This window comes from Scyliorhinus torazame, chromosome 12 (assembly GCF_047496885.1).
Source record: "Scyliorhinus torazame isolate Kashiwa2021f chromosome 12, sScyTor2.1, whole genome shotgun sequence".
Lineage (NCBI taxonomy): Eukaryota > Metazoa > Chordata > Chondrichthyes > Carcharhiniformes > Scyliorhinidae > Scyliorhinus > Scyliorhinus torazame.
Genome location: NC_092718.1, coordinates 67,610,871 through 67,624,843, shown reverse-complemented (window position 1 = coordinate 67,624,843; position 13,973 = coordinate 67,610,871). Strand labels below are relative to the sequence as shown.

Genomic DNA, 13,973 nt, shown 5'->3' with positions numbered 1-13,973 from the left:
TTGGTAGGAATAAGAGCAAAAGGGATTATTATTTAAATGATAAAATATTAAAACATGCTGCTGTGCAGAGAGACCTGGATGTGCTAGTGCATGAGTCGCAAAAAGTTGGTTTACATGTGCAACAGGTGATTAAGAAGGCAAATGGAATTTTGTCCTTCATTGCTAGAGGGATGGAGTTTAAGACTAGGGAGGTTATGCTGCAATTGTATAAGGTGTTAGTGAGGCCACACCTGGAGTATTGTGTTCAGTTTTGGTCTCCTTACTTGAGAAAGGACGTACTGGCACTGGAGGGTGTGCAGAGGAGATTCACTAGGTGAATCCCAGAGCTGAAGGGGTTGGATTACGAGGAGAGGTTGAGTAGACTGGGACTGTACTCGTTGGAATTTAGAAGGATGAGGGAGGATCTTATAGGAACATATAAGATTATGAAGGGAATAGATAGGATAGATGCGGGCAGGTTGTTTCCACTGGCGGGTGAAAGCAGAACTAGGGGGCATAGCCTCAAAATAAGGGGAAGTAGATTTAGGACTGAGTTTAGGAGGAACCTCTTCACCCAAAGGGTTGTGAATCTATGGAATTCCTTGCCCAGTGAAGCAGTAGAGGCTCCTTCATTAAATGGTTTTAAGATAAAGATAGATAGTTTTTTGAAGAATAAAGGGATTAAGGGTTATGGTGTTCGGGCCGGAAAGTGGAGCTGAGTCCACAAAAGATCAGCCATGATCTCATTGAATGGTGGAGCAGGCTCGAGGGGCCAGATGGCCTACTCCTGCTCCTAGTTCTTATGTTCTTATGTTCTTATGACAGAGATATTCAGGATACGATGAGAAGGAAAAGAGAAGATTTTAACAAGTATAAGGGGGGCATGTCTGCAGAGGCATTAGTGGAGTACAGAAAGCGCAGAATGGAGCTTAAGAAATCAATTAGGAAAGCAAAAATGGGATAAGAGAAAGCTCTGGCTGGTAAAAGTAGGGATATTCCAAAGATATTCTATATCAATGGTAAGAGGATAACTAGGGAAAGAGTCGAGTCCATTAAGGACCAAGGGGGAAATCTGTGAGTGGAGCCGGATTGGATTTGTTTATTGTCACGTGTACCGAGGTACAGTAAAAAGTATTTTTCTGCGAGCAGCTCAACAGATCATTAAGTACATGGGAAGAAAAGGGAAGAAAAGAAAATACATAATAGGGCAACACAAGGTATACAATGTAACTACAGACACCGGCATTGGATGAAGCATACAGGGGTGTAGTGTTAATGAGGTCAGTCCATAATAGGGTCATTTAGGAGTCTGACAACAGTGGGGAAGAAGCTGTTTTTGAGTCTGTTCGTGCGTGTTCTCAGACTTCTGTATCTCCTGCCCGATGGAAGAAGTTGGAAGATTGAGTAAGCCGGGTGGGAGGGGTCTTTGATTATGCTGCCCGCTTTCCCCAGGCAGCGGGATGTGTAAATGGAGTCAATGGATGGTAGGCAGGTTCATGTGATGGACTGGGCGGTGTGCACAACTTTCTGAAGTCGTCTCAGAGGACATGGTCGGGTGTTGAACGAATATTTCACATCTGTCTTCATCTAAGGGAATGAGGAGGTGGTAATGGAACTGGAGGAGAGAGATTGTGAGGTTCTTGAGCAAATTGTCATGGGGAATAACGAAGTATTGGCAGGCTTAAAAGTGGACAAATCTCCAGGTCCGGTTGAATTGTGTCCCAGGCTGCTGTGGGAGACAAGGGAGGTGATTGCCGGGGCTCTGACCCAAATTTCTAATTCTTCTCTGGCCACAGGGAAGAGGTACCAGAGGACTGGAGAACAGCTAATGTGGTCCCACTATTTAAGGAAGGTTGTAGAAACAAGCCAGAGACCTACACACCAGTGAGTCTCATATCAGTGGTTGGAAAAATACTGGGGAAGATTCTGAAGGAGAGAATCTATCTCCACTTGGAGAGGCAAGATTTGATCAAGGACAGTCAGCATGATTTTGTCAGAGGGAGGTCATGCCTAACAAATGTGATTGAATTTTTTGAGCATGTAACCATGTAGATGAGGGTGTCATGTGAGGGTACCTTTAAGAAATGGGTGTTTATAAATGTGTGTGTATATAAATATCTGTAGTGAGAGTACCTTTAAGAAATGGGTTTTTACTACTGCAGTGATGTCAGAGAGTGGGTGGAGCTGGGCTGTCTGTCAGCTTTTTACTTTCATTTTAGGTTGTTTGCTGCAGGGTGTGTTTTAGTTTCATTTTCAGGGTTGGAGCTGAAGCCAGACAAAGCAGGTGTACTGCTGTTCTCTCTGCCGTGAAAAGACTATCTCTTGATCATTTGGTGAATTAAGAATTATAAATGTTTTCAGGAGTGAATGTAAACCTGATGTGCTTCTGTTAAAGGGTGTTTCTTTTGTCTTCTGGATGTTGTTTAGGAAGTTATTAAGAGTTACTTAGTGTTGTATTCTTTGGGGGTTGTATTTGAATTAATGGTTGCTAAGATGTTCACTGTCTGTTTTAAAACGGTTAATTTGAGTTCATATAATAAACATTGTTTTGCTTCAAAAAACACTTTTCAATTTCTGCTGTACCACATCTGTAGAGTGGGCCGTGTGCTCCCCATGCCACAATCTATTAAAAGTTGTGGGTCAGGTGAACTCCATGATACACTTTGGGGTTCTCTAAACCCTAGCCCATAACAAGGGTAGTGCAGTTGATGTAGTTTACGTGGATTTCAGCAACGCCTTTGACAAGGTCTCACATGGGAGACTTATTCAGAAGGCAAATGCACATGGGATACAGGGTGATTTGATAAGGTGGATTCATAGTTGGCTTTGCGGTAAGAGACAGAGGGTGATTATAGAAGGCAGCTTTATTGTCTGGAAGCCAGTGTCCAGTGGCATACCATAGGGTTCTGTGCTGGGTCTCCTATTGTTTGTTTTATATATATATATATATATATATATATATAAATGACATAGATGACTATGATGTGGAGATACCGGCGTTGGACTGGGGTGAGCAGAGTAAGAAGTCTTACAACACCAGGTTAAAGTCCAACAGGTTTGTTTCAAATCACTAGCTTTCGGAGCTAGATGAGCTAGATGACTATGTGTGAGGTAGGATCAGTAAGTTTGCGGATGACACAAAGCTTAGCCGGGTGGTTAACAGTGAGGTTGAGTGTCTTGGGTTACAGGAAGATATAGACTGGATGGTCAGATTGGCAGTTGGAATGTAATCCTGAAAAGTGTGAGGTGATACACTTTGGAAGGAGTAATGTGACAAGGAAGTATACAATTAAAGGTCTGACGCTGGGAAGTTCCGAAGAATGATGGGACCTTGGTGTTTCTATCCATAAATCTCTGAAGGCAGAAGGGCAGGTTAATAGGTTGGTACATACATAGAACATACAGTGCAGAAGGAGGCCATTCAGCCCATTGAGTCTGCACCGACCCACTTATGCCCTCACCTCCATCCTATCCCCGTAACCCAATAACCCCTGCTAACGTTTTTCGTCACTAAGGGCAATTTATGATGGCCAATCTACCTAACCTGCACGTCTTTGGACTGTGGGAGGAAACCAGAGCACCCAGAGGAAACCCACGCAGACACGGGGAGAACGTGCAGACTCCGCACAGACAGTGACCCAGCGGGGAATCAAATCTGGGACCCTGGCGCTGTGAAGCCACAGTGCTATCCACTTGTGCTACCGTGCTGCCCCCTAGTGTAAAAGGCATATGGGACACTCACTTTTATCAATCGGGGCATAGATTACAAAAGCAGGGAGGTCATGATGGAGCTGTATAGAACTTTGGTGAGGCCATAGCTGGAGTACTGTGTGCAATGTTGGTCACCATATTACAGGTTGTAATTGTGCTGGAATGGGTGCAGAGAAGATTCATCAGAATGTTGCCTTGGATAGAAGATTTAAGTTATAAAGAGAGGTCTGATAGGTTTGGGTTACTTTCTCTGGAGCAGAGAAGACTGAGGGGTGACCTGATTGAGAAGTACAGGTTATGAGGGATATGGTCAGGGTGGATGGGGAGCAGCTGTTCCCCTGTTGAAGGGTCATTTATGAGGGGACACAAGTTCAAAGTGAGGAGTGGGAGGTTTAGGGGGAATTTGAAGAAAAGCTTTTTTACCCAGAGAGTGGTGATGGTCTGGACTGCACTGCCTGGGAGGGTGGTAGAGGTGGGTTGTCTCACATCCTTTAAAAAGTACCTGGATGAGTACTTGGCATGTCTTAACATTCAAGGCTATGGACCAAGTCCTCGCCGTGTCTGCGTGGGTTTCCTCCGGGTGCTCCGGTTTCCTCGCACAGTCCAAAGATGTGCAGATTAGATGGATTGGCTATGCTAAATCGCCCTTAGTGTCCAAAAGGATAGGCGGGGTTACTGGGACAGGGTGGTGTGGGCTTAAGTAGGGTGCTCTTTATAAGGGCTGGTGCAGACTCGATGGGCTGAAGGGCCTCTTCTGCACTGTAGTATTGTGATTATGGAATTTCCTTCGCCTCCTCTGTGTGTTCCTCACTGTTGCCTCTCTTGCTGCTTGTCCAGACCGTTCTTACAGATGAACCCGTCCACCACTGCTCAGGCAATAAAGTAATTTTCTTTGCCCTGGTGTGTTACCCAGAGCCTGGCTGGCAATAACATCCTGAATCTGACCTTGTTCTTGGATAGGGCCGACTTTGCATGGTTAAATTCGGCCTTGCGCTTTGCCAGGTCTGCCCCAATGCCTGCTGCACTCTTATTTTATGTCCCTCCCAGTTGCACGCCTTCATCTGTCGTGCTCAGCGAAGGATCCTTTATCCTTTCCCGGTCCTAATATTTGTGCAGCTTGGCTATTATCACCCTCGGGTGCACCCCGGCCCTGAGCTTTGGTCGGAGCGACCCATGAGCCCTGTCGATCTCCGGCGGTTTGGATAAGATGTCCCTCCCAACTAGGTTGCCCAGCATTTGGGCCGCACAGTCGGTTGGGTCCCTGCCCTCGATTCCCTCTGGCAGGCCCACTATCTGAATGTTCTGCCACCTCGACCGATTCTCCTGATCTTCGACCTTCCCTTTCAGGCTCCCCTGGGTCGCCACCAATCTCTTGATCTCGGCCTCCAGAGTGACGGTTCTGTCGCCCTGATCCGTTGACGCCTTTTCCAGCTCCCGTATCGTGCTCCCCTGGGCTTCCTGCCTCTTCCTCATGCCGTCGCGTGCCTTCTGCATGGCAGCTAGCGCCTCTGCCACCGCCATCTTGGTTGTCGCCTTTATCTCAGTCATGAAGTGATCCTTTATTGCTTTTATTTCCTTGGTTAGGAACATCTTCCACCCATCGCCTGGGGGAGGGGGTCTTTTTCCCTCTCTTGGAGGGGCTCTCACTTTCTTAGAGGTGGCCGGGGACCCCTTGCCTTGCCTCGTGGGACCGCTGACCCGCTTGCTTGCTGCTCCTGTCCTTTGCTGCAATTCCTGGTGTTCCTGCGGCCTCTCAAGCTGCTGCTTCCTGGCATTTTGTCGTCCGTGTTATTGTTGATGGTGAGGAGATGTTTAAGTTTGGTTTTGCGGGCTAAATCCACTCAAACCCCGGGTCTGACGGGATATATCCAAGGATTCTATGGGAAGCAAGAGATGAAATTGCAGAGCCGTTGGCAATGATCTTTTCGTCCTCACTGTCAACAGGGGTGGTACCAGGGGATTGGAGAGTGGCGAATGTCGTGCCCCTGTTCAAAAAAGGGAATAGGGATAACCCTGGGAATTACAGGCCAGTTAGTCTTACTTCGGTGGTAGGCAAAGTAATGGAAAGGGTACTGAGGGATAGGATTTCTGAGCATCTGGAAAGACACTGCATGATTAGGGATAGCCAGCACGAATTTGTGAGGGTTAGGTCTTGCCTCAAGTCTTATTGAATTCTTTGAGGAGGTGACCAAGCATGTGAATGAAGGTAAAGCAGTGGATGTAGTGTACATAGATTTTAGTAAGGCATTTGATAAGGTTCCCCATGGCAGGCTTATGCAGAAAGTAAGGAGGCATGGGATAGTGGGAAATTTGGCCAGTTGGATAACAAACTGGCTAACCGATAGAAGTCAGAGAGTGGTGGTGGATGGCAAATATTCAGCCTGGATCCCAGTTACCAGTGGCGTACCACAGGGATCAGTTCTGGGTCCTCTGCTGTTTGTGATTTTCATTAATGACTTGGATGAGGGAGTTGAAGGGTGGGTTAGTAAATTTGCAGACGATACGAAGATTGGTGAAGTTGTGGATAGTGAGGAGGGCTGTTGCCAGCTGCAAAGAGACATAGATAGGATGCAGAGATGGGCTGAGAAGTGGCAGATGGAGTTTAACCCTGAAAAGTGTGAGGTTGTCCATTTTGGAAGGACAAATATGAATGCGCAATACAGGGTTAACGGTAGGGTTCTTGGCAATGTGGAGGAGCAGAGAGATCTTGGGCTCTATGTTCATAGATCTTTGAAAGTTGCCACTCAAGTGGATAGAGCTGTGAAGAACGCCTATGGTGTGCTAGCGTTCATTAACAGAGGGATTGAATTGAAGAGCCGTGATGTGATGATGCAGCTGTACAAAACCTTGGTACGGCCACATTTGGAGTACTGTATGCAGTTCTGGTCGCCTCATTTTAGGAAGGATGTGGAAGCTTTGGAAAAGATGCAAAGGAAATTTACCAGGATGTTGCCTGGAATGGAGAGTAGGTCTTACGAGGAAAGGTTGGGGGTGCTAGGCCTTTTCTCATTAGAACAGAGAAGGATGAGGGGCGACTTGATAGAGGTTTATAAGATGATCAGGGGAATAGATAGAGTAGACAGTCAGAGACTTTTTCCCCGGGTGGAACAAACTATTACAAGGGGACATAAATTTACGGTGAATGGTGGAAGATATAGAGGGGATGTCAGAGGTAGGTTCTTTACCAGAGAGTAGTGGGGGCATGGAATGCAATGCCTGTGGAAGTAGTTGAGTCGGAAACATTAGGGACCTTCAAGCAGCTATTGTATAGGTATATGGATTACGGTAGAATGATGGGGTGTAGATTAATTTGTTCTTAATCTAGGGCAAAAGTTCGGCACAACATCGCGGGCCGAAGGGCCTGTTCTGTGCTGTATTTTTTTATGTTCTAAAAATACCTATTTTGTTGTCTTATGAAGGGGAGCCACCTGATGTGTGACTACTCAGCACATCTCCGTCACCTGAAGTCTCCCATGCCAGTAATTCCTAACGTCAAACTGGAGCCTTGTCCTCTGTGGCCATTTTCAGGGTATGGGACTCGACGGGGGTGAAGGTGGATGGTCTTATCTTTGCCTCACTAATAGCCCGGAGGCGGGTTCTGCTGGGATGAAGATCTCCTACTCCACTGGTGCTCTGGCTTCCTCCCACAGCCCAAAGACGTGCAGGTTAGGTGGATTGGCCACTCTAAATTGCCCTCAGTGTCCAAAGGTTAGGTGGGCTTTCAGGGATAGGGTGGAGGTGGGCTTAAGTAGGGTGCTCTTTCAAGGGCTGCTGTAGACCCGATGGGCCGAATGGCCTCCTTCTTCACCGTTGATTGTTGATTCTGCCTGTAATGTTGGTTATTTCTTTTATAGTGTAACCTGTAACATCTGTTTTTATATAATTCTATTGTTAAAGATGAAATATTTTCAAGAAAAATATTTTTTTTTATAAGATGAGCGTAATTCCAACACCACTCAAGAAGCTCAACACCATCCAGGAGAAAGCAGCCCGCTTGATTGGCACCCTATCCACAAACATTCACTCCCTCCGCCACTGACGCACAGTAACAGCCTTGTGTACCAGCGACAGGATGCACTGCAGTAACTCACCAAGGCTCCTTAGGCAGCACCTTCCAAACCAACAACCACTACCATTTGGAAAGACAAGAGCATCAGATACATGGGAACCCCACCACCTGAAGATTCTTCACCAGTCACTCACCATCCTAACTTGAAAATATATCGGCCGTTTCTTCACTGTCGCTGGGTCAGGATCCTGAAATTTCCTTCCATGAGTCGGAGGAGATTTAGGCTATTCAGCTCATTGACTCTGTTCTGCCATTAAATGCGATCATGACTGATCTGATATCATCTTCAAATCCCAGTTTCCCGCCTTATTCCCATAACCCTTGATTCCCTCACTGATTAAAAACCTGTCTATCTCAGCCTTGAGCATATTTAATGACCCAGCCTCTACAGCTCTCTGCGGTAAAGAATTCCACAGATTTACTCACCTCCGGGAGAAGAAATTCCTCCTCAACTCTGCACTGTAAGTGTACCTAAACCACACGGACCGCAGCAGTTAAAGATGGCAGCTCACCACCACCTTCTCTGGGATAGTTAGGGATGGGCAATAAATACTGGGCAGGGACAGCGACACCCAGATCCCCTGAATGAATTAAACAAAATCTGGTATTAAAACATTGGGTGGGATTTACTGACTGTTCACACCGGTGGGATAATCCGGTCTCACAGACGGCGCTCACAGACGGCGCACGTGTTTCCCGGCGATGAGGGGTGCAGTCAACGGGAAATCCCGACAACGGTGAGAGCAGAAAATCACACTGGAGGGCTGCCTCACCCGCCGAAAAATACACAGTGGGTTGCTCCGTAAATCACGCCAATTATTTATCTATTTATTTAGAGTGTGTACAGGATAAATGGCCATGTAGGCATCACATTTGAGTCTGATTCTATTCACCCTCCGCTGCAGATAGCAGAAGTGGGGTTGGCACAGTCGCAACTTCACTGGATTCATAATCCAGAGACCTCGGCGAACAACCTGGAGATGTGGGTTCAAGCCCCACCACTGAAATTGGTGGAATTTAAATTGAAATGATCAATGGATGTGGCGGCACGATAGCACAGTGGTTCGCACAGTTGATTCACAGCGCCTGGGTCCCAGGTTCGATTCCCGACATGGGTCACTGTCTGTGCGGAGTCTGCACTTTCTCCCTGTGCCTGCGTGGGTTTCCTCCGGGTGCTCCGGTTTCCTCCCACAAGTCCCGAGAGACGTGCTTGTTAGGTGAATTGAACATTCTGAATTCTCCCTCCGTGTACCCGAATAGGTGTTGGAATGTGGCGACTAGGAGATTTTCACAGTAACTTCATTGCAGTGTTAATGTAAGCCTACTGGTGACAATAAAGATTATAATTTGAAAGCTGTTCTCAGTGTTAGCAACCATGAAACTATTGCCAATTTGTTAAAACCCCTGAATTTTTGACCGGGCCTACATGTGACTCCAGGCACTCAGCAATGTGATGACTCTTAACTCCCCTCCGAAATGGCCGAGTCAGTTCAGGGGTCAGTTAGAGAATACTGGCCAACCTCCCATCAGAGAAAGAATCTTTTTTTTTAACTCGGCGTCCCGCAGGCGTGAGTGGCCGGTGATTAGGATTGGGGTCTCTGGGTAATACATACAGACGCACATCCTCAATATGGACTGGTGCAATCGCTAAGAGGCTGCCGCCCGCGGTAATTCAGCCCGTCTTTCAACATTACATTTCTGATCAGCGGATTGCAGCCACTTTTGCTAAACCAATAACAGAATATTATTCAGTAGTAACATTTACCAAAGGTGACGCTTCTGATCATGGGTTGTTGCTAAACATTTACAAATTAGGAATGAATTTGGAGCAAAACGCATATTTCTGAGTATACATGTGTTGTAGCAAAGGGAGAGCGAGGCTTCTAACCCCCTGGATTCAGAGATCCAGTGAGAACTCAGTGAACAGACAGGTCACTGTCTGTGCGGAGTCTGCACATCCTCCCCATGTATGCGTGGGTTTCCTCCGGGTGCTCCGGTTTCCTCCCACAGTCCAAAGATGTGCAGGTTAGGTGGATTGGCCGTGATAAATTGCCCTTAGTGTCCAAAATTGCCCTTAGTGTTGGGTGGGGTTACTGGGTTATGGGGATAGGGTGGAGGTGTTGACCTTGGGTAGGGTGCTCCTTCCAAGAGCTGGTGCAGACTCGATGGGCCGAATGGCCTTCTTCTGCACTGTAAATTCTATGAAATCTATGAACAAGCTGCTTTGAGTGTCTGATGTATAAGACTGTGGTGCCTGTGTGAAAGATCTCAACCTTGATCTCTTTTTACCAACAGGACAATCTAATCATGCAAACTCCCGACAAACACCCTGGCTGGCCATGACGACGCTGTGTTTCACAGTGATAATTGGATGTTTCCGTTAATTGGCAGCTAGTTTTGTCAGTGCTGATGGATGACCAGTTGGACACGAATCAATGATGTCCCAACAAAATAGAGGGGGAAAGGGTTCTGATTTCCAATGTTAATCACGGCTCTAGTTTTAGCACTCAATGCACTCTGTATTCAGGGTTAACAAATGCCCTGAAAGAAATATTGTTAATAAATCTCCATCTCTTGTGTAAGGACATGAACTGAAATAATCTTTAAACCCAAATCATTATTTTCCCATTAACAAGTCCAGCTGCTGTTACACCACAAATATTTTCAGCGTTTGCAAATCAGTCTCACACACTCTGTCACACACACAGTCGCACACACACTCTCAGACATACACTCACACAAACCTACTCACACATACATACTCACACAAACCTACATACTCACATACATACTCACACACACTCTCACACACATACATACTCACACTCTCATACACACACATATACATACTCTCACGTTCTCATAGTCGCGCACACCCACATACATAGATTCTCACACACACATATAATCACACACACCTACATACACACATACTGACACTCAAATTCACACTCATACACATCCACACATTCTTACACACACATCCAAACACTCTCACACACATGCATTTTCACGCACTCACATTCTGTCTTTAAGGGGCATCTTGACAAATACATGAATAGGATGGGAATAAAGGGATACGGACCCCGCAGTGTAGAAGATTTTAGTTTAGACGGGCAGCATGGTCGGCACAGGCTTGGAGGGCCGAAGAGCCTGTTCCTGCGCTGTACTTTTCTTTGTTCTTTTGTTCTTTGTCCCTCACATATTCTCTCATACACGCACTTTAACACACACACTCTCACAAACTCTCTCTCACAACTCTCACACTCATCTCCATCACACTGTCACACACACTCTCTCCCTCACACTCTCTCACACAATCTCCCTCACATACACATTCATCTCTCACACTCTCAGACACACACTCACACCCTCTCTCACACACACTCTCTTACATACACTCATGCACACTCCCTCCCCCACACTCTCACAAATTTTCTCTCCCACATACACATTCTCACACTCATCTCTATCACACACTCTCTCATGCACTCTCAAACTCTCTCACACTCATCTCTATCACACACTCTCCCACACATTCACATTCTCTCACACGCACACTCTCACACACACTCTCACTCTCACACACACTCTCTCTCACATACACACTCATCTCTATCACACACTCTCACACACTCTTTCTCACACAAACTCTCAAACTCTCACACAAACTCTCTCACATGCACTCTCACACACACTCTCTCTCTCACACTCTCTCATACACACACTCTCTCTCACACTGGGCGAAATATTCCGGCCACGCTGGGCCAGAAAAGTATCTTGCCAAGGTGCAGCGTAGCCGGTGAAAGCTGGAAGACCCCATTCCCGGGATCCACCCAGATCGCAACGTCGCGTGAAATTAAAAGCAATCTCGCGGACGTTGCACAGAGAATCCCATTGTAAAAAAAACAGGGCTGGGTGCGTCTAGGCCACGCATCCCCCATCCAGGCCCCTTATTCAACACGAGTAGCTCATGCACTCTCTCTCACGCGCACTCTCTCATGCGCACTCACACGCACCCTCTCTCACACGCACTCGCTCTCACACGCACTCACAAACACTCTCACACACTCTCACTCCCTCAGTTCCTCTTCTCTCTCACACTTACACGCACTCTCTCATGCACACTCACACACTCTCTCACACTCTCTCTCTCACTCTCACATACACTCCCTCACACACACTCTCACACATACACTCGCAGACACGTTCTCCCTCATGCACACTCACACTCCCTCACACTCATCTCACTCTCACACACGCTCACTCTCGCACATGCACTCGGTCACACGCGCACTCGCGCACTCGGTCTCTCCCTCACACGCGCACACATACTCGCTCTCTCACACTTACACGCACTCTCTCACGCGCACTCTCTCTCACGCGCAGTCTCTCACACGCACACTCACACTCTCTCTCCCTCAGTTCCTCCTCTCTCACACACTTACACGCACTCCCTCATGCATACTCTCACACACACTCGCAGACACACTCGTAGACACATTCTCCCTCATGCACACTCTCTCACACTCATCTCTCTCACTCACTCTCACACCATCGCAGACACAACACATTCTCTCACACTCTCACTCCCTCACACTCACGTCTTTATCACACATTCACACTCTCACTCACTCACATTCTCTTTCTCACACTTACACTCTCTCACACACTTTCACAATCTATTTCACACACTCTCTTTCACACACTCAGACACACACACACGTCTAGTTTACACAATTGCAAATTTTACTTCTGCCCACAGATTTCCAATTGTTTATTTGAGTGATTAGTGACAGAGTCCCTGGTCCTGGTGGAGACCCACTGCCACCATCTGAGATTTTTCCTAGTCCTTTGCCCAGCTGCCTAACCGCTGACTTGCTGCATTTTTATCCAGAACGTGTTGATTAGGTGAGACCTTTGATTAAATGCTCTCCAACTCATTTAAAAATGTAATAAAGATATGTGTAAAGTGAGATCTGACTGCAACTAAAGGCCACAAACACCTGAGGTTTCAGATGTACAATTTCAATATTAAAGTTCAAATAAATTTGATGCAACCACAGTTTATGACTTTCAAAATTTCTACCTGTTTGAAACATTTTCAAGATTGAAGTTAAATAAATGCAAGGGAGGCAATGTGATGCAAGGAGGATTCCCCCTAACCCCTGTGGAATGGACAGCACGATTTCAAAGCATAGGTTTTACTGCCTGTAACCTGCATCTGTCTCTCTCACTCTCTCTCCACACTCCCAAACACACCCATGCTGTCATAAAGAGCAGAGGTAGGCCACTTGGCCCATCAACTCTGCATCAACCTTCCAAAAGGACATCCTACCGAGGCCCACTCCTCCACCCTATCCCCGTAACCCCACCTTGGACAGCAAGGGGCAATTGATCATGGCCAATCCACCTAACCCGAACATCTTTGGACTGTGGGAGGAAAGCGAAGCAGCCGGAGGAAACCCACAAAGACATGGGGAGAAAGTGCGAACTCCACACAGACGGTCACCCAAGGCCGGAATCGAACCCGGGTCCCTGGCACTGAGACAGCTGTGCTAACCACTGTGCCACCAGGCTGGTCTCACTGTGTGCGAGTGTGTGTGAACCTTTGCCAGGAGGAGGAGGACAGGGAGGATGGTCAGGGCCAGGACCCTGTGACTTTCTGGTGCTGGCGGATTTGGCTGCAGTAGGTGTAGAGGAAGGTCAGCAAGCTGAGAATGAGAGAGGTCAACCCCACGGCAAGCCAGGGTGGTCCAGATGAGCCCCATGGCGATGCCGTCCACACCCGTGTGTCCTGAAGGGGTTGAAGACCCTGAGCTGGAAGGAGGTGACCAGTGTCTCTGACACGAAGCATCTGTAGAGTCCCTGGTCTGTCAGCTGGGCGTCGGTGATGGTGTAAACGCTCCCGCTGGTGGCCCTCCCCCCCCCCCCCCCCGCCCCGCCGCAGCTCACCCGCCCCCCCCACCAATGTCCCCCCCCCCCCCCTCGGCTATCCCCCCCTGCGGTTGTCCCCCCCCCACTGCGGATACCCCCCACTGCGAACCCCCCCCGGCGGCTGCCCCCTCCCCCACTGCGGCTCTCCCCCCCCCCCATTGCGGCTCCCCCCCTCCAACTGTTTGCTCCCCCGCAACCCCCCCCCCACTGCAGCTCCCCCCACTGTAGCTCCCCCCCCACACCCCGCCACGGCTCCCCCCATGGGAGGACCCCCACA

The 13,973-nt window shown here is 47.8% G+C and overlaps 1 protein-coding gene across 1 annotated transcript in view; it reads left to right on the top strand.

Annotated features, from left to right (window-relative positions):
- The window catches only part of LOC140386464 (alpha-tectorin-like), a 78,175-nt gene extending 65,360 nt beyond the window's left edge, over positions 1-12,815 (top strand). Inside the window, exon 11 of the mRNA XM_072468833.1 lies at positions 10,055-12,815. Coding sequence (XP_072324934.1) covers positions 10,055-10,143 — 89 coding nt within the window. The 3' untranslated portion in view covers positions 10,144-12,815. The remainder of the gene's footprint in view (positions 1-10,054) is intronic.
- The last annotated feature ends 1,158 nt before the right edge of the window (positions 12,816-13,973 follow it).